General features: G+C 50.9%; 1 protein-coding gene across 5 annotated transcripts in view; it reads left to right on the top strand.

Moving 5' to 3' along the window:
* Positions 1-22,925, top strand: part of LOC139229857 (class I histocompatibility antigen, F10 alpha chain-like) — a 62,681-nt gene that overhangs the window by 16,691 nt on the left and 23,065 nt on the right. Inside the window, exon 6 of one of the 5 annotated variants that reach the window (XM_070861483.1) lies at positions 6,316-6,513. The exons of the other annotated variants lie outside the window; for them this stretch is intronic. Coding sequence (XP_070717584.1) covers positions 6,316-6,332 — 17 coding nt within the window. The 3' untranslated portion in view covers positions 6,333-6,513. Of the gene's footprint in view, positions 1-6,315; positions 6,514-22,925 lie in introns of those variants that run through there. 5 annotated transcript variants of the gene reach the window in all.

The following is a 22,925-nucleotide window of genomic DNA, read 5'->3' as shown; positions in this document are numbered from 1 at the left end:
GAGTGAGTGTGGGGAATGTCCAGTACTGGGAGTGTAGGGCCCTGAGGGGAGAGTGAGAGAGGGGAATGTAGAACTGAGGGACAGAGTGAGTGTGGGGAATGTCCAGTACTGGGAGTGTAGGGCCCTGAGGGGAGAGTGAGAGAGGGGAATGTAGAACTGAGGGACACAGTGTGGGGAATGTCCAGTACTGGGAGTGTAGGGCACTGAGGGGAGAGTGAGAGAGAGGGGAATGTAGAACTGAGGGACACAGTGTGGGGAATGTCCAGTACTGGGAGTGTAGGGCACTGAGGGGAGAGTGAGAGAGGGGAATGTAGAACTGAGGGACACAGTGTGGGGAATGTCCAGTACTGGGAGTGCAGGGCCCTGAGGGGAGAGTGAGAGAGAGGGGAATGTAGAACTGAGGGACAGAGTGAGTGTGGGGAATGTCCAATACTGGGAGTGTAGGGCACTGAGGGGAGAGTGAGAGAGAGGGGAATGTAGAACTGAGGGACAGAGTGAGTGTGGGGAATGTCCAGTACTGGGAGTGTAGGGCACTGAGGAGAGAGTGAGAGAGGGGAATGTAGAACTGAGGGACAGAGTGAGTGTGGGGAATGTCCAGTACTGGGAGTGTAGGGCACTGAGGGGAGAGTGAGAGAGGGGAATGTAGAACTGAGGGACACAGTGTGGGGAATGTCCAGTACTGGGAGTTAGGGCCCTGAGGGGAGAGTGAGAGAGAGGGGAATGTAGAACTGAGGGACAGAGTGAGTGTGGGGAATGTCCAGTACTGGGAGTGCAGGGCCCTGAGGGGAGAGTGAGAGAGGGGAATGTAGAACTGAGGGACAGAGTGAGTGTGGGGAATGTCCAGTACTGGGAGTGTAGGGCCCTGAGGGGAGAGTGAGAGAGGGTAATTATATAGAATTACATGCGATTTACAGCACATAAACAGGCCATTCAGCCCAATAGGTTTGTGCCAGCATTTATGCTCCTACCCAACTTCATCTAACCCTATCAGCACAAGCTGCTATTCCATTCTCCCTGCTGTACTTATCTAGATTCCCCTTCAATCCATCTATGATATTCGTTTCAACCGCTCCCTGTAGTAGCGATTTCTACATTCTCACCATTCTGAGAAAATAAGTTTTTAAAAATTGATTATTGGATTTATTCGTGACTATCTCATATTTAAAGCCACTAGTTTTGGATTCTGCCAACAATTGGAAACATCTTCTCTTCGTCTCACCTATCAAATATGAAGATCAGAGCTTTGCACTGTACTATGTGTGATCTAACCAAGGGTCTATATAATTCCAACGTATCTACTCTGCTTTTCAATTTTATTCTTCTAGAAATGAACCCCAGTGCTTTGTTTGCATTTTTATGACCATGTTAACCTGAATTGCTCCTTTAATGATCTGTGTATTTGTACCCCACAATTCCTTTGCTCCTCTACCCCATTTTGACTCTTGTTACCCAAGCAGTATGTGACCTCCTTATTTTTCATACCATATTGCATCACCCCACACTTCTCTATGTTGAAAATTACTTTCCAATTACACTTTGAAAGTGGATAAATCCCCAGGCCCGGATGAAATGTATCCCAGGCTGTTAAGAGAAGCAAAGGAGGAAATAGCAGAGGCTCTGACTATCATTTTCCAATCCTCTCTGGCAACAGGTGTGGTACTGGAGGACTGCTAATGTTGTACCGCTGTTTCAAAAGGGAGAAAGGGATAGACCAAGTAATTACAGGCCAGTCAGCCTAACCTCAGTGGTGGGCAAATTATTGCAAAAAATTCTGAGGGGTAGGATAAATCTTCATTTAGAAAGAAACAGATTAATCAAGGACAGTCAGCGTGGATTTGTTAAGGGAAGGTCGTGCCTGACTAACTTGATTGAATATTTTGAGGAGGTAACAAGGAGGGTCGATGAGGGTTGTGCATATGACGTAGTGTAGTGTAGGAAGGCTTTTGATAAGGTCCCAAATATCAGACTGGTCAGAAAAGTAAAAGCCCTTGGGATCCAAGGGAAAGTGGCAAGTTGGATTCAAAATTGGCTCAGAGGCAGGAAGCAAAGAGTAATGGTTGATGGGTGTTTTTGTGACTGGAAGGCTGTTTCCAGTGGGGTTCCACAGGGCTCATTATTAGGTCTCTTGCTTTTGTGGTATCAATGATTTAGACTTCAATGTAGAGGGTATGATTAAGAAGTTTGGAGATGATACAAATATTGTCCGTGTGGTTGATAATGAAGAAGAAAGCTGTAGATTGCAGGACTATATCAATAGACTGGTCAGGTGGGCAGAACAGTGGCAAACGGAATTCAATCCGGAGAACTGTGTGGTAATGCATTTAGGGAGGGCTAACAAGGCAAGGGAATACACAATGTAGATGATCAGAGGGACCAGGAGTGCAGGTGTGCAGATCCCTGAAGGTGGCAGGCCAAGTAGATAAGGTAGTTAAGAAGGCATATGGGATACTTGCCTTTATTAGCCAAGGCATAGAATATAAGAGCAGGGAGGTTATGCTTGAACTGTATAAAGCACTAGTTAGGCCACAGCTAGAGTACTGCGTGCAGTTCTGGTCACCACATTACAGGAAAAAGGTGATTGCATTAGAGAGGGTACAGAGGAGATTTACAAGGATGTTGCCTGAACTGGAAAATTTTAGCTTTGAGGAAAGATTGGATAGGCTGGGGTTGTTTCCTTTGGAATAGAGGAGGCTGAGGAGAGACCTTATTGAGGTGTATAAAATTATGAGGGGCTTAGGTGGAGTGGATAGGATGGACCTATTTCCCTTAGCAGAGGGGTCAATAACCAGGGGGGCGTAAACTTAAAGTCATTGGTAGGAGGTTTAGATGTGATTTGAAAAGCAATGTTTTCACCCAGAGATTGCTGTGGGTCTGGAACTCACTGCCTGAAAGGGTGATAGAGGCAGAAACCCTTATCACATTTAAAAATTATTTGGATGTGCACTTGAAGTGCTGTAACCTACAAGGCTACGGATCAAGAGCTGGAAAGTGGGATTAGGCTGGATAGCTCTTTATAGGCTGGCATGGATGCAATGGGCCGAATGGCCTCCTTCTGTGCTGTAAATTTCTATGATTCTATGATGCCCATTTTGCAAGATTATTAATGTCTTCTCGTATTTTGTCGCAGTCTTCCTCAGTATTAACTCCCATCATCATAGTCAGTCCCTTGAAATCAAGGAAGACTTTGAAGGGGTGGAAGATGCCTGTGCGTGAGTTCCTTTAACGTGGGGTGGCCGTTTCACACCGGCTATCACGCAGGCTTAGCAGAGCAAAGTCTTGGTCCAGTGGCAATGGGGTCAAAGACGACTGGAGACCTGTACAGGCCGAGTTGCCTATGAGTGGGATGCGAGCTGTAAGCTCGGGGCTGAGCAGCACCCTTCAGTGAGATGGTGAGAGATCCGAGGTGTGGGAAGTGGGGGTGAGAGATTTGAGGTACTACCTCCTGACTGAGGGCAGGCATTGGGATGGCCAGAGGTCCACTTTGTGGAAGGAGGAGAGGTCAGAGAGGCCGCAGCCATTGCACACACCACGTGCTCGCCAGGGGCTCCACAGTTGATGGGACCAGCGGCCGGAGGAAGATCCAAGATGGCGGACGGGATGGTTTCCCCAGTGCAGTGCTGAGGGTGTGCTGCACTGTCAGAGGTGCCGTCTTTCAGATGAGTCGGCAAACTGAGGCCCTGTCTGCTCTCTCAGGTGAACGCAAGAGATCCCATGGCACTATTTCGATATTTCTATCTTCTAGCGTCATGTCAACCCTGTTAGGCTCCTGGTCAATACGGAGGCAAAGTAATTATTCAATATTTCTGCTATTTCGCCGTGAGTTTATCGTATGTGTCCCGTAGTGGACCTGTTCCTATCCTGTGTTACCTTTTGTTATTTCTGCGTCAGTAGAATACTTTTCAAATCTTTTTCTATTCTTTGGTAATTTAATTTCGTAGATCCTTTTTGCCTTCCTGATTATTTTTTTGTCTTTGATCCTAATCTCTTTGTATTCCCTATTGTCGTTCTCTTCTTTATTGTCTATGTACTTGGTGTCTGCCTTTTGCTTTCAATTTTGCCCTTATCTCGTTATTCATCTCTGGTCCTTCATCACTGGCTAGTTTGCTCGTGTTTTTTTTATTGAATTAGAAATGTAAATTCAGTTTAAAGGATGTGACGCAGAGGCCATCACTGAGACCTGGCTGGGTATGATTCTAGGTTATTAGTTCTTTAGGCAGGTCAGGGAAATTGGAGCAGCAATATTGGCCTTGAAATTCCGGTCGGAGGCTTCTTTCGGACTCACGCCTCCGACCGGAGAAATTTTCCGGAAGTACCTGGTGGTCCCGGAGACCCCTTCGATTCCGGTGGGGAGGCCTTCTCTTCCCGTGCTGCGAAGCGCACTCCCATCCTCGAGGTACGGACACAGAAGGTGCAGTCACATGTGACTGCTCAACCAATCAGGTAAAGTATTCTCAATTAATAGCAATTGGAACTCTGTATCTAAGAGTTCTCACTGCTACTGAGAACAAAAAATCCCAAACACAATAACACCAATAAAAAATTAAAAACACACCTCACATAATTAAAATGAATTGAAATGAAAGTTAATAAATATCTGAGAAAAAAAAAATCCGTGTTTTTAAAAAGTTAAAAAAATTATGGTTTAAAATAAATTTAATGTAGTGGGCAGGGTTTTAAAATTAAATGTGTTTTTTAAATGTTATTTTTTATGTTTTAAGTGTGTTTTAAAACTCTTACGCTTGTAAAAGTAGACTATGCACCTGCTTTTATCAGGCGCAAGAGTTTTGAGGACATTTGCTGGGCAAGATATGGGTAAATCCCGCAATCTTGCCCTTGCAAATGTCCTCGTTCCCGAGATATAGAAGATCTGTCAAGTTCCAGGTTGATACATCGGGAAAGCCGGTTTTCAGCACATGTGCATCGTGGGCTGAAAACCGGCTTTTGCGATGCCTTCCCGGGTCTGTACACACTCCGTATGGACCCGGGGGAGGCCGGGATTGCTACCTCATTGTTACAGCATTAGATATCACTCAGGGTGAGCAGGCAGTAGAAACGCTATGGGTAGAACTGAGAAATAGAAAAGGATGTAAGACTTTGGTGGGAGTTTTCTACAGCAGTGATAGCAGTGATAAAGTAGCAGGATATTGGGGCCATTGGAGGGAACAGCGTGTAGCGGCCCGGCCCGGAAATCGATGTGGTCCCAGCCTGCAAGACCATCAGCAGGCCGGGGTCAATGGAGGGAGCCGTGTGCGGCGGGCCGGCCCAGAAATCAGTGTGGTCCCGGCCTGCAAGACCATCAGCAGGCCGAGGCCATTGGAAGGAACAGCGTGCAGCGGCATGTCACTGCAGGGAACATCACGTACTGCTGCAGGAGGGCAATGACTGTGAAGCCAAGTCGCTGATTGCAGTGCAGGCAGGCACAGCAGGAGGGGCGAAGGATCGGCAAGAGTTTGGAGATGGAAGTGACCGGGGCCCAGGAAAGGTGTGAGTTTGGGGCTCAGAAGAGGCGAGGGCGCAGGGGCAGCACGGGCCCAGCCCACACTGCGATAGGTGTGCATGCTCGGTCTGTGCAGCAGAGCTGGTCTCCACTAGTCTTGGGTAACCCTTGTCACTGGACCAAGACCTCGCTCTGTCAAGCCCGTGTGGTGGCTGGTGTGCAACGGCCACCACACGTTAAAAAAATCCAAGTACAGGCACCTTCCACCCTTCACGATGTAGTTCAGGATCTGGAATATTAGGTCCTTCATTGAAACACCTGTGAACTCATCCCTTTTTGGCATGGAAGTAAGTCATCCTCGCTTCGAGGGACCGCCTATGATGATATAAACATGGAGATCAGAGATATTGCTGCAAAAGCACAGAGTCTTTGGAGTCGCAAAGGCAGCAAATTTCTTGAGTGTATTCGGGACAGTTTTCTAGAACAATATGGTCCCGAACCAAGAAGAGAACCGACCATCTTAGATTTAGTGATGAGTAATGAGCCTGAATCAGTCAATGATCTAACGGTGTGGGAACATCGAGCGAACAGTGACCATAATATGATTGAATTCGATATTAGGTTTGAGAGGGAAAGGGTGAGTCACGAACCAAGGTTTTAAATCTAGGTAAGGTTGACATTGGAGGGATGAGGCAGGAATTGACCACAATAGACTGGGCAGAACGATAAATCGATAAAACTACAGATCAAAGTGGGAGGTGTTCAAAAACAGTATTTGGTAGAATACAAGACCTGTACATACCCCTAATAGGAGATACGAGGAAAATTAAAATAAATCAAGGAGAGGAACTAAACAACAATAACTTGTATTTATATAGCGTCTTTAACGGAGTAAAACCTTCCAAGGACGGGAGAGTGGAGAGCACCAGTTCCAACTGTCACAGGACAGAGAGTGGAGAGCACCAGTTCAAACTGTCACAGGACATAGAGTGGAGAACACCAGTTCAAACTGTCACAGGACAGAGAGTGGAGAGCACCAGTTCAAACTGTTACAGGACAGAGAGTGGAGAGCACCAGTTCAAACTGTCACAGGACAGAGAGTGGAGAGCACCAGTTCAAACTGTCACAGGACAGAGAGTGGAGAGCACCAGTTCAAACTGTCACAGGACAGAGAGTGGAGAGGACCAGTTCCAACTGTCACAGGACAGAGAGTGGAGAGCACCAGTTCAAACTGTCACAGGACAGAGAGTGGAGAGCACCAGTTCAAACTGTCACAGGAGAGAGAGTGGAGAGCACCAGTTCAAACTGTCACAGGACAGAGAGTGGAGAGCACCAGTTCAAACTGTCACAGGACATAGAGTGGAGAACACCAGTTCAAACTGTCACAGGACAGAGAGTGGAGAACACCAGTTCAAACTGTCACAGGACAGAGAGTGGAGAGCACCAGTTCAAACTGTCACAGGACATAGAGTGGAGAACACCAGTTCAAACTGTCACAGGACAGAGAGTGGAGAGCACCAGTTCAAACTGTCACAGGACAGAGAGTGGAGAGCACCAGTTCAAACTGTCACAGGACATAGAGTGGAGAACACCAGTTCAAACTGTCACAGGACAGAGAGTGGAGAGCACCAGTTCAAACTGTCACAGGACAGAGAGTGGAGAGCACCAGTTCAAACTGTCACAGGACAGAGAGTGGGGAGCACCAGTTCAAACTGTCACAGGAGAGAGATGGAGAGCACCAGTTCCAAATGTCACAGGACAGAGAGTGGAGAGCACCAGTTCCCACTGTCACAGGACGGGAGAGTGGAGAGCACCAGTTCAAACTGTCACAGGACAGAGAGTGGAGAGCACCAGTTCAAACTGTCACAGGACAGAGAGTGGAGAGCACCAGTTCAAACTGTCACAGGACAGAGAGTGGAGAGCACAAGTTCAAACTGTCACAGGACAGAGAGTGGAGAGCACCAGTTCCAACTGTCACAGGACAGAGTGTGGAGAGCACCAGTTCAAACTGTCACAGGACAGAGAGTGGAGAGCACCAGTTCAAACTATCACAGGACGGGAGAGTGGAGAGCACCAGTTCAAACTGTCGCAGGACAGAGAGTGGAGAGTACCAGTTCAAACTGTCACAGGAGAGAGATGGAGAGCACCAGTTCAAACTGTCACAGGACAGAGAGTGGAGAGCACCAGTTCAAACTGTCACAGGACAGAGAGTGGAGAGCACCAGTTCAAACTGTCACAGGACGGGAGAGTGGAGAGCACCAGTTCCAACTGTCACAGGACAGAGAGTGGAGAGCACCAGTTCCAACTGTCACAGGACAGAGAGTGGAGAGCACCAGTTCAAACTGTCACAGGACGGGAGAGTGGAGAGCACCAGTTCAAACTGTCACAGGACAGAGAGTGGAGAGCACCAGTTCCAACTGTCACAGGACAGAGAGTGGAGAGCACCAGTTCCAACTGTCACAGGACAGAGAGTGGAGAGCACCAGTTCAAACTGTCACAGGACGGGAGAGTGGAGAGCACCAGTTCAAACTGTCACAGGACGGGAGAGTGGAGAGCACCAGTTCAAACTGTCACAGGACAGAGAGTGGAGAGCACCAGTTCACACTGTCACAGGACAGAGAGTGGAGAGCACCAGTTCAAACTGTCACAGGACAGAGAGTGGAGAGCACCAGTTCAAACTGTCACAGGACAGAGAGTGGAGAGCACCAGTTCACACTGTCACAGGACGGGAGAGTGGAGAGCACCAGTTCCAACTGTCACAGGACAGAGAGTGGAGAGCACCAGTTCAAACTGTCACAGGACAGAGAGATGGAGAGCACCAGTTCCAACTGTCACAGGACAGAGAGTGGAGAGCACCAGTTCCAACTGTCACAGGACAGAGAGTGGAGAGCACCAGTTCCCACTGTCACAGGACGGGAGAGTGGAGAGCACCAGTTCAAACTGTCACAGGACAGAGAGTGGAGAGCACCAGTTCAAACTGTCACAGGACAGAGAGTGGAGAGCACCAGTTCAAACTGTCACAGGACAGAGAGTGGAGAGCACAAGTTCAAACTGTCACAGGACAGAGAGTGGAGAGCACCAGTTCCAACTGTCACAGGACAGAGTGTGGAGAGCACCAGTTCAAACTGTCACAGGACAGAGAGTGGAGAGCACCAGTTCAAACTATCACAGGACGGGAGAGTGGAGAGCACCAGTTCAAACTGTCGCAGGACAGAGAGTGGAGAGCACCAGTTCAAACTGTCACAGGAGAGAGATGGAGAGCACCAGTTCCAACTGTCACAGGACAGAGAGTGGAGAGCACCAGTTCCAACTGTCACAGGACAGAGAGTGGAGAGCACCAGTTCAAACTGTCACAGGACGGGAGAGTGGAGAGCACCAGTTCAAACTGTCACAGGACGGGAGAGTGGAGAGCACCAGTTCAAACTGTCACAGGACAGAGAGTGGAGAGCACCAGTTCACACTGTCACAGGACAGAGAGTGGAGAGCACCAGTTCAAACTGTCACAGGACAGAGAGTGGAGAGCACCAGTTCAAACTGTCACAGGACAGAGAGTGGAGAGCACCAGTTCACACTGTCACAGGACGGGAGAGTGGAGAGCACCAGTTCCAACTGTCACAGGACAGAGAGTGGAGAGCACCAGTTCAAACTGTCACAGGACAGAGAGTGGAGAGCACCAGTTCAAACTGTCACAGGACAGAGAGTGGAGAGCACCAGTTCCCACTGTCACAGGACAGAGAGTGGAGAGCACCAGTTCAAACTGTCACAGGACGGGAGAGTGGAGAGCACCAGTTCAAACTGTCACAGGACAGAGAGTGGACAGCACCAGTTCAAACTGTCACAGGACAGAGAGTGGAGAGCACCATTTCAAACTGTCACAGGACAGAGAGTGGAGAGCACCAGTTCACACTGTCGCAGGACAGAGAGTGGAGAGTACCAGTTCCAACTGTCACAGGACAGAGAGTGGAGAGCACCAGTTCACACTGTCACAGGACAGAGAGTGGAGAGCATCAGTTCAAACTGTCACAGGACAGAGAGTGGAGAGCACCAGTTCAAACTGTCACAGGACGGGAGAGTGGGGAGCACCAGTTCAAACTGTCACAGGACGGGAGAGTGGAGAGCACCAGTTCACACTGTCACAGGACAGAGAGTGGAGAGCACCAGTTCACACTGTCACAGGACAGAGAGTGGAGAGCACCAGTTCAAACTGTCACAGGACATAGAGTGGAGAACACCAGTTCAAACTGTCACAGGACAGAGAGTGGAGAGCACCAGTTCAAACTGTCACAGGACAGAGAGTGGAGAGCACCAGTTCAAACTGTCACAGGACATAGAGTGGAGAACACCAGTTCAAACTGTCACAGGACAGAGAGTGGAGAGCACCAGTTCAAACTGTCACAGGACAGAGAGTGGAGAGCACCAGTTCAAACTGTCACAGGACAGAGAGTGGGGAGCACCAGTTCAAACTGTCACAGGAGAGAGATGGAGAGCACCAGTTCCAACTGTCACAGGACAGAGAGTGGAGAGCACCAGTTCAAACTGTCACAGGACAGAGAGTGGAGAGCACCAGTTCAAACTGTCACAGGACAGAGAGTGGAGAGCACCAGTTCCAACTGTCACAGGACAGAGAGTGGAGAGCACCAGTTCCAACTGTCACAGGACAGAGAGTGGAGAGCACCAGTTCAAACTGTCACAGGACGGGAGAGTGGAGAGCACCAGTTCAAACTGTCACAGGACAGAGAGTGGAGAGCACCAGTTCCAACTGTCACAGGACAGAGAGTGGAGAGCACCAGTTCCAACTGTCACAGGACAGAGAGTGGAGAGCACCAGTTCAAACTGTCACAGGACGGGAGAGTGGAGAGCACCAGTTCAAACTGTCACAGGACGGGAGAGTGGAGAGCACCAGTTCAAACTGTCACAGGACAGAGAGTGGAGAGCACCAGTTCACACTGTCACAGGACAGAGAGTGGAGAGCACCAGTTCAAACTGTCACAGGACAGAGAGTGGAGAGCACCAGTTCAAACTGTCACAGGACAGAGAGTGGAGAGCACCAGTTCACACTGTCACAGGACGGGAGAGTGGAGAGCACCAGTTCCAACTGTCACAGGACAGAGAGTGGAGAGCACCAGTTCAAACTGTCACAGGACAGAGAGATGGAGAGCACCAGTTCCAACTGTCACAGGACAGAGAGTGGAGAGCACCAGTTCCAACTGTCACAGGACAGAGAGTGGAGAGCACCAGTTCCCACTGTCACAGGACGGGAGAGTGGAGAGCACCAGTTCAAACTGTCACAGGACAGAGAGTGGAGAGCACCAGTTCAAACTGTCACAGGACAGAGAGTGGAGAGCACCAGTTCAAACTGTCACAGGACAGAGAGTGGAGAGCACAAGTTCAAACTGTCACAGGACAGAGAGTGGAGAGCACCAGTTCCAACTGTCACAGGACAGAGTGTGGAGAGCACCAGTTCAAACTGTCACAGGACAGAGAGTGGAGAGCACCAGTTCAAACTATCACAGGACGGGAGAGTGGAGAGCACCAGTTCAAACTGTCGCAGGACAGAGAGTGGAGAGCACCAGTTCAAACTGTCACAGGAGAGAGATGGAGAGCACCAGTTCCAACTGTCACAGGACAGAGAGTGGAGAGCACCAGTTCCAACTGTCACAGGACAGAGAGTGGAGAGCACCAGTTCAAACTGTCACAGGACGGGAGAGTGGAGAGCACCAGTTCAAACTGTCACAGGACGGGAGAGTGGAGAGCACCAGTTCAAACTGTCACAGGACAGAGAGTGGAGAGCACCAGTTCACACTGTCACAGGACAGAGAGTGGAGAGCACCAGTTCAAACTGTCACAGGACAGAGAGTGGAGAGCACCAGTTCAAACTGTCACAGGACAGAGAGTGGAGAGCACCAGTTCACACTGTCACAGGACGGGAGAGTGGAGAGCACCAGTTCCAACTGTCACAGGACAGAGAGTGGAGAGCACCAGTTCAAACTGTCACAGGACAGAGAGTGGAGAGCACCAGTTCAAACTGTCACAGGACAGAGAGTGGAGAGCACCAGTTCCCACTGTCACAGGACAGAGAGTGGAGAGCACCAGTTCAAACTGTCACAGGACGGGAGAGTGGAGAGCACCAGTTCAAACTGTCACAGGACAGAGAGTGGACAGCACCAGTTCAAACTGTCACAGGACAGAGAGTGGAGAGCACCATTTCAAACTGTCACAGGACAGAGAGTGGAGAGCACCAGTTCACACTGTCGCAGGACAGAGAGTGGAGAGTACCAGTTCCAACTGTCACAGGACAGAGAGTGGAGAGCACCAGTTCACACTGTCACAGGACAGAGAGTGGAGAGCATCAGTTCAAACTGTCACAGGACAGAGAGTGGAGAGCACCAGTTCAAACTGTCACAGGACGGGAGAGTGGGGAGCACCAGTTCAAACTGTCACAGGACGGGAGAGTGGAGAGCACCAGTTCACACTGTCACAGGACAGAGAGTGGAGAGCACCAGTTCACACTGTCACAGGACAGAGAGTGGAGAGCACCAGTTCAAACTGTCACAGGACATAGAGTGGAGAACACCAGTTCAAACTGTCACAGGACAGAGAGTGGAGAGCACCAGTTCAAACTGTCACAGGACAGAGAGTGGAGAGCACCAGTTCAAACTGTCACAGGACATAGAGTGGAGAACACCAGTTCAAACTGTCACAGGACAGAGAGTGGAGAGCACCAGTTCAAACTGTCACAGGACAGAGAGTGGAGAGCACCAGTTCAAACTGTCACAGGACAGAGAGTGGGGAGCACCAGTTCAAACTGTCACAGGAGAGAGATGGAGAGCACCAGTTCCAACTGTCACAGGACAGAGAGTGGAGAGCACCAGTTCAAACTGTCACAGGACAGAGAGTGGAGAGCACCAGTTCAAACTGTCACAGGACAGAGAGTGGAGAGCACCAGTTCTAACTGTCACAGGACAGAGAGTGGAGAGCACCAGTTCAAACTGTCACAGGACGGGAGAGTGGAGAGCACCAGTTCAAACTGTCGCAGGACAGAGAGTGGAGAGCACCAGTTCAAACTGTCACAGGAGAGAGATGGAGAGCACCAGTTCCAACTGTCACAGGACAGAGAGTGGAGAGCACCAGTTCCAACTGTCACAGGACAGAGAGTGGAGAGCACCAGTTCAAACTGTCACAGGACGGGAGAGTGGAGAGCACCAGTTCAAACTGTCACAGGACAGAGAGTGGAGAGCACCAGTTCAAACTGTCACAGGACAGAGAGTGGAGAGCACCAGTTCAAACTGTCACAGGACAGAGAGTGGAGAGCACCAGTTCACACTGTCGCATGTCAGAGAGTGGAGAGCACCAGTTCACACTGTCACAGGACAGAGAGTGGAGAGCACCAGTTCAAACTGTCACAGGACAGAGAGTGGAGAGCACCAGTTCACACTGTCACAGGACGGGAGAGTGGAGAGCACCAGTTCCAACTGTCACAGGACAGAGCGTGGATAGCACCAGTTCAAACTGTCACAGGACAGAGAGTGGAGAGCACCAGTTCAAACTGTCACAGGACGGGAGAGTGGAGAGCACCAGTTCAAACTGTCACAGGACCGAGAGTGGAGAGCATCAGTTCAAACTGTCACAGGACGGGAGAGTGAAGAGCACCAGTTCAAACTGTCACAGGACAGAGAGTGGAGAGCACCAGTTCAAACTGTCACAGGACAGAGAGTGGAGAGCACCAGTTCAAACTGTCACAGGAGAGAGATGGAGAGCACCAGTTCCAACTGTCACAGGACAGAGAGTGGAGAGCACCAGTTCAAACTGTCACAGGACAGAGAGTGGAGAGCACCAGTTCAAACTGTCACAGGACGGGAGAGTGGGGAGCACCAGTTCAAACTGTCACAGGACGGGAGAGTGGAGAGCACCAGTTCACACTGTCACAGGACAGAGAGTGGAGAGCACCAGTTCACACTGTCACAGGACAGAGAGTGGAGAGCACCAGTTCAAACTGTCACAGGAGAGAGAGTGGAGAGCACCAGTTCAAATTGTCACAGGACAGAGAGTGGAGAGCACCAGTTCAAACTGTCACAGGACAGAGAGTGGAGAGCACCAGTTCAAACTGTCACAGGACGGGAGAGTGGAGAGCACCAGTTCCAACTGTCACAGGATGGGAGAGTGGAGAGCACCAGTTCAAACTGTCACAGGACGGGAGAGTGGAGAGCACCAGTTCCAACTGTCTCAGGACAGAGAGTGGAGAGCACCAGTTCCAACTGTCACAGGACAGACAGTGGAGAGCACCAGTTCAAACTGTCACAGGACAGAGAGTGGAGAGCAGCAGTTCTAACTGTCACAGGACAGAGAGTGGAGAGCACCAGTTCAAACTGTCACAGGACAGAGAGTGGAGAGCACCAGTTCCAACTGTCACAGGACAGAGAGTGGAGAGCACCAGTTCTAACTGTCACAGGACAGAGAGTGGAGAGCACCAGTTCCAACTGTCACAGGACGGGAGAGTGGAGAGCACCAGTTCCAACTGTCACAGGACAGAGAGTGGAGAGCACCAGTTCAAACTGTCACAGGACAGAGAGTGGAGAGCACCAGTTCAAACTGTCACAGGACAGAGAGTGGAGAGCACCAGTTCAAACTGTCACAGGACAGAGAGTGGAGAGCACCAGTTCCAACTGTCACAGGAGAGAGAGTGGAGAGCACCAGTTCAAACTGTCACAGGACAGAGAGTGGAGAGCACCAGTTCAAACTATCACAGGACAGAGAGTGGAGAGCACCAGTTCAAACTGTCACAGGACCGAGAGTGGAGAGCACCAGTTCAAACTATCACAGGACAGAGAGATGGAGAGCACCAGTTCCAACTGTCACAGGAGAGAGAGTGGAGAGCACCAGTTCAAACTGTCACAGGACAGAGAGTGGAGAGCACCAGTTCAAACTGTCACAGGACAGAGAGTGGAGAGCACCAGTTCAAACTGTCACAGGACAGAGAGTGGAGAGCACCAGTTCCAACTGTCACAGGAGAGAGAGTGGAGAGCACCAGTTCAAACTGTCACAGGACAGAGAGTGGAGAGCACCAGTTCAAACTATCACAGGAGAGAGAGTGGAGAGCACCAGTTCAAACTGTCACAGGACAGAGAGTGGAGAGCACCAGTTCAAACTGTCACAGGACAGAGAGTGGAGAGCACCAGTTCAAACTGTCACAGGACGGGAGAGTGGAGAACACCAGTTCAAACTATCACAGGAGAGAGAGTGGAGAGCACCAGTTCAAACTGTCACAGGACAGAGAGTGGAGAGCACCAGTTCAAACTGTCACAGGAGAGAGATGGAGCGCACCAGTTCCAACTGTCACAGGACAGAGAGTGGAGAGCACCAGTTCCAACTGTCACAGGACAGAGAGTGGAGAGCACCAGTTCAAACTGTCACAGGACGGGAGAGTGGAGAGCACCAGTTCAAACTGTCACAGGACGGGAGAGTGGAGAGCACCAGTTCAAACTGTCACAGGACAGAGAGTGGAGAGCACCAGTTCACACTGTCACAGGACAGAGAGTGGAGAGCACCAGTTCAAACTGTCACAGGACAGAGAGTGGAGAGCACCAGTTCAAACTGTCACAGGACAGAGAGTGAGAGCACCAGTTCACACTGTCACAGGACGGGAGAGTGGAGAGCACCAGTTCCAACTGTCACAGGACAGAGAGTGGAGAGCACCAGTTCAAACTGTCACAGGACAGAGAGTGGAGAGCACCAGTTCCAACTGTCACAGGACAGAGAGTGGAGAGCACCAGTTCCCACTGTCACAGGACAGAGAGTGGAGAGCACCAGTTCAAACTGTCACAGGACGGGAGAGTGGAGAGCACCAGTTCAAACTGTCACAGGACAGAGAGTGGACAGCACCAGTTCAAACTGTCACAGGACAGAGAGTGGAGAGCACCAGTTCAAACTGTCACAGGACAGAGAGTGGAGAGCACCAGTTCACACTGTCACAGGACAGAGAGTGGAGAGCATCAGTTCAAACTGTCACAGGACAGAGAGTGGGGAACACCAGTTCAAACTGTCACAGGACAGAGAGTGGAGAGCACCAGTTCAAACTGTCACAGGACGGGAGAGTGGAGAGCACCAGTTCAAACTGTCACAGGACCGAGAGTGGAGAGCATCAGTTCAAACTGTCACAGGACGGGAGAGTGGAGAGCACCAGTTCAAACTGTCACAGGACAGAGAGTGGAGAGCACCAGTTCAAACTGTCACAGGACAGAGAGTGGAGAGCACCAGTTCAAACTGTCACAGGAGAGAGATGGAGAGCACCAGTTCCAACTGTCACAGGACAGAGAGTGGAGAGCACCAGTTCAAACTGTCACAGGACAGAGAGTGGAGAGCACCAGTTCAAACTGTCACAGGACGGGAGAGTGGGGAGCACCAGTTCAAACTGTCACAGGACGGGAGAGTGGAGAGCACCAGTTCACACTGTCACAGGACAGAGAGTGGAGAGCACCAGTTCACACTGTCACAGGACAGAGAGTGGAGAGCACCAGTTCAAACTGTCACAGGACATAGAGTGGAGAACACCAGTTCAAACTGTCACAGGACAGAGAGTGGAGAGCACCAGTTCAAACTATCACAGGACAGAGAGTGGAGAGCACCAGTTCAAACTGTCAAAGGACATAGAGTGGAGAACACCAGTTCAAACTGTCACAGGACAGAGAGTGGAGAGCACCAGTTCAAACTGTCACAGGACAGAGAGTGGAGAGCACCAGTTCAAACTGTCACAGGACAGAGAGTGGGGAGCACCAGTTCAAACTGTCACAGGAGAGAGATGGAGAGCACCAGTTCCAACTGTCACAGGACAGAGAGTGGAGAGCACCAGTTCAAACTGTCACAGGACAGAGAGTGGAGAGCACCAGTTCAAACTGTCACAGGACAGAGAGTGGAGAGCACCAGTTCTAACTGTCACAGGACAGAGAGTGGAGAGCACCAGTTCAAACTGTCACAGGACGGGAGAGTGGAGAGCACCAGTTCAAACTGTCGCAGGACAGAGAGTGGAGAGCACCAGTTCAAACTGTCACAGGAGAGAGATGGAGAGCACCAGTTCCAACTGTCACAGGACAGAGAGTGGAGAGCACCAGTTCAAACTGTCACAGGACGGGAGAGTGGAGAGCACCAGTTCAAACTGTCACAGGACAGAGAGTGGAGAGCACCAGTTCAAACTGTCACAGGACAGAGAGTGGAGAGCACCAGTTCAAACTGTCACAGGACAGAGAGTGGAGAGCACCAGTTCACACTGTCGCATGTCAGAGAGTGGAGAGCACCAGTTCACACTGTCACAGGACAGAGAGTGGAGAGCACCAGTTCAAACTGTCACAGGACAGAGAGTGGAGAGCACCAGTTCAAAATGTCACAGGACAGAGAGTGGAGAGCACCAGGTCCAACTGTCTCAGGACAGAGAGTGGAGAGCACCAGTTCCAACTGTCACAGGACAGACAGTGGAGAGCACCAGTTCAAACTGTCACAGGACAGAGAGTGGAGAGCAGCAGTTCTAACTGTCACAGGACAGAGAGTGGAGAGCACCAGTTCAAACTGTCACAGGACAGAGAGTGGAGAGCACCAGTTCCAACTGTCACAGGACAGAGAGTGGAGAGCACCAGTTCTAACTGTCACAGGACAGAGAGTGGAGAGCACCAGTTCCAACTGTCACAGGACGGGAGAGTGGAGAGCACCAGTTCCAACTGTCACAGGACAGAGAGTGGAGAGCACCAGTTCAAACTGTCACAGGACAGAGAGTGGAGAGCACCAGTTCAAACTGTCACAGGACAGAGAGTGGAGAGCACCAGTTCAAACTGTCACAGGACAGAGAGTGGAGAGCACCAGTTCCAACTGTCACAGGAGAGAGAGTGGAGAGCACCAGTTCAAACTGTCACAGGACAGAGAGTGGAGAGCACCAGTTCAAACTATCACAGGACAGAGAGTGGAGAGCACCAGTTCAAACTGTCACAGGACCGAGAGTGGAGAGCACCAGTTCAAACTATCTCAGGACAGAGAGATGGAGAGCACCAGTTCCAACTGTCACAGGAGAGAGAGTGGAGAGCACCAGTTCAAACTGTCACAGGACAGAGAGTGGAGAGCACCAGTTCAAACTATCACAGGACAGAGAGTGGAGAGCACCAGTTCAAACTGTCACAGGACAGAGAGTGGAGAGCACCAGTTCCAACTGTCACAGGAGAGAGAGTGGAGAGCACCAGTTCAAACTGTCACAGGACAGAGAGTGGAGAGCACCAGTTCAAACTATCACAGGAGAGAGAGTGGAGAGCACCAGTTCAAACTGTCACAGGACAGAGAGTGGAGAGCACCAGTTCAAACTGTCACAGGACAGAGAGTGGAGAGCACCAGTTCAAACTGTCACAGGACGGGAGAGTGGAGAACACCAGTTCAAACTATCACAGGAGAGAGAGTGGAGAGCACCAGTTCAAACTGTCACAGGACAGAGAGTGGAGAGCACCAGTTCAAACTGTCACAGGAGAGAGATGGAGCGCACCAGTTCCAACTGTCACAGGACAGAGAGTGGAGAGCACCAGTTCCAACTGTCACAGGACAGAGAGTGGAGAGCACCAGTTCAAACTGTCACAGGACGGGAGAGTGGAGAGCACCAGTTCAAACTGTCACAGGACGGGAGAGTGGAGAGCACCAGTTCAAACTGTCACAGGACAGAGAGTGGAGAGCACCAGTTCACACTGTCACAGGACAGAGAGTGGAGAGCACCAGTTCAAACTGTCACAGGACAGAGAGTGGAGAGCACCAGTTCAAACTGTCACAGGACAGAGAGTGAGAGCACCAGTTCACACTGTCACAGGACGGGAGAGTGGAGAGCACCAGTTCCAACTGTCACAGGACAGAGAGTGGAGAGCACCAGTTCAAACTGTCACAGGACAGAGAGTGGAGAGCACCAGTTCCAACTGTCACAGGACAGAGAGTGGAGAGCACCAGTTCCCACTGTCACAGGACAGAGAGTGGAGAGCACCAGTTCAAACTGTCACAGGACGGGAGAGTGGAGAGCACCAGTTCAAACTGTCACAGGACAGAGAGTGGACAGCACCAGTTCAAACTGTCACAGGACAGAGAGTGGAGAGCACCAGTTCAAACTGTCACAGGACAGAGAGTGGAGAGCACCAGTTCACACTGTCACAGGACAGAGAGTGGAGAGCACCAGTTCCCACTGTCACAGGACAGAGAGTGGAGAGCACCAGTTCACACTGTCACAGGACAGAGAGTGGAGAGCATCAGTTCAAACTGTCACAGGACAGAGAGTGGGGAACACCAGTTCAAACTGTCACAGGACAGAGAGTGGAGAGCACCAGTTCAAACTGTCACAGGACGGGAGAGTGGAGAGCACCAGTTCAAACTGTCACAGGACCGAGAGTGGAGAGCATCAGTTCAAACTGTCACAGGACGGGAGAGTGGAGAGCACCAGTTCAAACAGTCACAGGACAGAGAGTGGAGAGCACCAGTTCAAACTGTCACAGGACAGAGAGTGGAGAGCACCAGTTCAAACTGTCACAGGAGAGAGATGGAGAGCACCAGTTCCAACTGTCACAGGACAGAGAGTGGAGAGCACCAGTTCAAACTGTCACAGGACAGAGAGTGGAGAGCACCAGTTCAAACTGTCACAGGACGGGAGAGTGGGGAGCACCAGTTCAAACTGTCACAGGACGGGAGAGTGGAGAGCACCAGTTCACACTGTCACAGGACAGAGAGTGGAGAGCACCAGTTCACACTGTCACAGGACAGAGAGTGGAGAGCACCAGTTCAAACTGTCACAGGACATAGAGTGGAGAACACCAGTTCAAACTGTCACAGGACAGAGAGTGGAGAGCACCAGTTCAAACTATCACAGGACAGAGAGTGGAGAGCACCAGTTCAAACTGTCAAAGGACATAGAGTGGAGAACACCAGTTCAAACTGTCACAGGACAGAGAGTGGAGAGCACCAGTTCAAACTGTCACAGGACAGAGAGTGGAGAGCACCAGTTCAAACTGTCACAGGACAGAGAGTGGGGAGCACCAGTTCAAACTGTCACAGGAGAGAGATGGAGAGCACCAGTTCCAACTGTCACAGGACAGAGAGTGGAGAGCACCAGTTCAAACTGTCACAGGACAGAGAGTGGAGAGCACCAGTTCAAACTGTCACAGGACAGAGAGTGGAGAGCACCAGTTCTAACTGTCACAGGACAGAGAGTGGAGAGCACCAGTTCAAACTGTCACAGGACGGGAGAGTGGAGAGCACCAGTTCAAACTGTCGCAGGACAGAGAGTGGAGAGCACCAGTTCAAACTGTCACAGGAGAGAGATGGAGAGCACCAGTTCCAACTGTCACAGGACAGAGAGTGGAGAGCACCAGTTCCAACTGTCACAGGACAGAGAGTGGAGAGCACCAGTTCAAACTGTCACAGGACAGAGAGTGGAGAGCACCAGTTCCCACTGTCACAGGACAGAGAGTGGAGAGCACCAGTTCACACTGTCACAGGACAGAGAGTGGAGAGCATCAGTTCAAACTGTCACAGGACAGAGAGTGGGGAACACCAGTTCAAACTGTCACAGGACAGAGAGTGGAGAGCACCAGTTCAAACTGTCACAGGACGGGAGAGTGGAGAGCACCAGTTCAAACTGTCACAGGACCGAGAGTGGAGAGCATCAGTTCAAACTGTCACAGGACGGGAGAGTGGAGAGCACCAGTTCAAACAGTCACAGGACAGAGAGTGGAGAGCACCAGTTCAAACTGTCACAGGACAGAGAGTGGAGAGCACCAGTTCAAACTGTCACAGGAGAGAGATGGAGAGCACCAGTTCCAACTGTCACAGGACAGAGAGTGGAGAGCACCAGTTCAAACTGTCACAGGACAGAGAGTGGAGAGCACCAGTTCAAACTGTCACAGGACGGGAGAGTGGGGAGCACCAGTTCAAACTGTCACAGGACGGGAGAGTGGAGAGCACCAGTTCACACTGTCACAGGACAGAGAGTGGAGAGCACCAGTTCACACTGTCACAGGACAGAGAGTGGAGAGCACCAGTTCAAACTGTCACAGGACATAGAGTGGAGAACACCAGTTCAAACTGTCACAGGACAGAGAGTGGAGAACACCAGTTCAAACTGTCACAGGACAGAGAGTGGAGAGCACCAGTTCAAACTGTCACAGGACATAGAGTGGAGAACACCAGTTCAAACTGTCACAGGACAGAGAGTGGAGAGCACCAGTTCAAACTGTCACAGGACAGAGAGTGGAGAGCACCAGTTCAAACTGTCACAGGACATAGAGTGGAGAACACCAGTTCAAACTGTCACAGGACAGAGAGTGGAGAGCACCAGTTCAAACTGTCACAGGACAGAGAGTGGAGAGCACCAGTTCAAACTGTCACAGGACAGAGAGTGGGGAGCACCAGTTCAAACTGTCACAGGAGAGAGATGGAGAGCACCAGTTCCAAATGTCACAGGACAGAGAGTGGAGAGCACCAGTTCCCACTGTCACAGGACGGGAGAGTGGAGAGCACCAGTTCAAACTGTCACAGGACAGAGAGTGGAGAGCACCAGTTCAAACTGTCACAGGACAGAGAGTGGAGAGCACCAGTTCAAACTGTCACAGGACAGAGAGTGGAGAGCACAAGTTCAAACTGTCACAGGACAGAGAGTGGAGAGCACCAGTTCCAACTGTCACAGGACAGAGTGTGGAGAGCACCAGTTCAAACTGTCACAGGACAGAGAGTGGAGAGCACCAGTTCAAACTATCACAGGACGGGAGAGTGGAGAGCACCAGTTCAAACTGTCGCAGGACAGAGAGTGGAGAGCACCAGTTCAAACTGTCACAGGAGAGAGATGGAGAGCACCAGTTCAAACTGTCACAGGACAGAGAGTGGAGAGCACCAGTTCAAACTGTCACAGGACAGAGAGTGGAGAGCACCAGTTCAAACTGTCACAGGACGGGAGAGTGGAGAGCACCAGTTCCAACTGTCACAGGACAGAGAGTGGAGAGCACCAGTTCCAACTGTCACAGGACAGAGAGTGGAGAGCACCAGTTCAAACTGTCACAGGACGGGAGAGTGGAGAGCACCAGTTCAAACTGTCACAGGACAGAGAGTGGAGAGCACCAGTTCCAACTGTCACAGGACAGAGAGTGGAGAGCACCAGTTCCAACTGTCACAGGACAGAGAGTGGAGAGCACCAGTTCAAACTGTCACAGGACGGGAGAGTGGAGAGCACCAGTTCAAACTGTCACAGGACGGGAGAGTGGAGAGCACCAGTTCAAACTGTCACAGGACAGAGAGTGGAGAGCACCAGTTCACACTGTCACAGGACAGAGAGTGGAGAGCACCAGTTCAAACTGTCACAGGACAGAGAGTGGAGAGCACCAGTTCAAACTGTCACAGGACAGAGAGTGGAGAGCACCAGTTCACACTGTCACAGGACGGGAGAGTGGAGAGCACCAGTTCCAACTGTCACAGGACAGAGAGTGGAGAGCACCAGTTCAAACTGTCACAGGACAGAGAGATGGAGAGCACCAGTTCCAACTGTCACAGGACAGAGAGTGGAGAGCACCAGTTCCAACTGTCACAGGACAGAGAGTGGAGAGCACCAGTTCCCACTGTCACAGGACGGGAGAGTGGAGAGCACCAGTTCAAACTGTCACAGGACAGAGAGTGGAGAGCACCAGTTCAAACTGTCACAGGACAGAGAGTGGAGAGCACCAGTTCAAACTGTCACAGGACAGAGAGTGGAGAGCACAAGTTCAAACTGTCACAGGACAGAGAGTGGAGAGCACCAGTTCCAACTGTCACAGGACAGAGTGTGGAGAGCACCAGTTCAAACTGTCACAGGACAGAGAGTGGAGAGCACCAGTTCAAACTATCACAGGACGGGAGAGTGGAGAGCACCAGTTCAAACTGTCGCAGGACAGAGAGTGGAGAGCACCAGTTCAAACTGTCACAGGAGAGAGATGGAGAGCACCAGTTCCAACTGTCACAGGACAGAGAGTGGAGAGCACCAGTTCCAACTGTCACAGGACAGAGAGTGGAGAGCACCAGTTCAAACTGTCACAGGACGGGAGAGTGGAGAGCACCAGTTCAAACTGTCACAGGACGGGAGAGTGGAGAGCACCAGTTCAAACTGTCACAGGACAGAGAGTGGAGAGCACCAGTTCACACTGTCACAGGACAGAGAGTGGAGAGCACCAGTTCAAACTGTCACAGGACAGAGAGTGGAGAGCACCAGTTCAAACTGTCACAGGACAGAGAGTGGAGAGCACCAGTTCACACTGTCACAGGACGGGAGAGTGGAGAGCACCAGTTCCAACTGTCACAGGACAGAGAGTGGAGAGCACCAGTTCAAACTGTCACAGGACAGAGAGTGGAGAGCACCAGTTCAAACTGTCACAGGACAGAGAGTGGAGAGCACCAGTTCCCACTGTCACAGGACAGAGAGTGGAGAGCACCAGTTCAAACTGTCACAGGACGGGAGAGTGGAGAGCAC

Source organism: Pristiophorus japonicus, chromosome 19, assembly GCF_044704955.1.
Source record: "Pristiophorus japonicus isolate sPriJap1 chromosome 19, sPriJap1.hap1, whole genome shotgun sequence".
Taxonomy (NCBI): Eukaryota; Metazoa; Chordata; class Chondrichthyes; family Pristiophoridae; genus Pristiophorus; species Pristiophorus japonicus.
The sequence above is the reverse complement of the archived record's forward strand: the minus strand, read 5'-3'. Positions and strand labels throughout refer to the sequence as shown.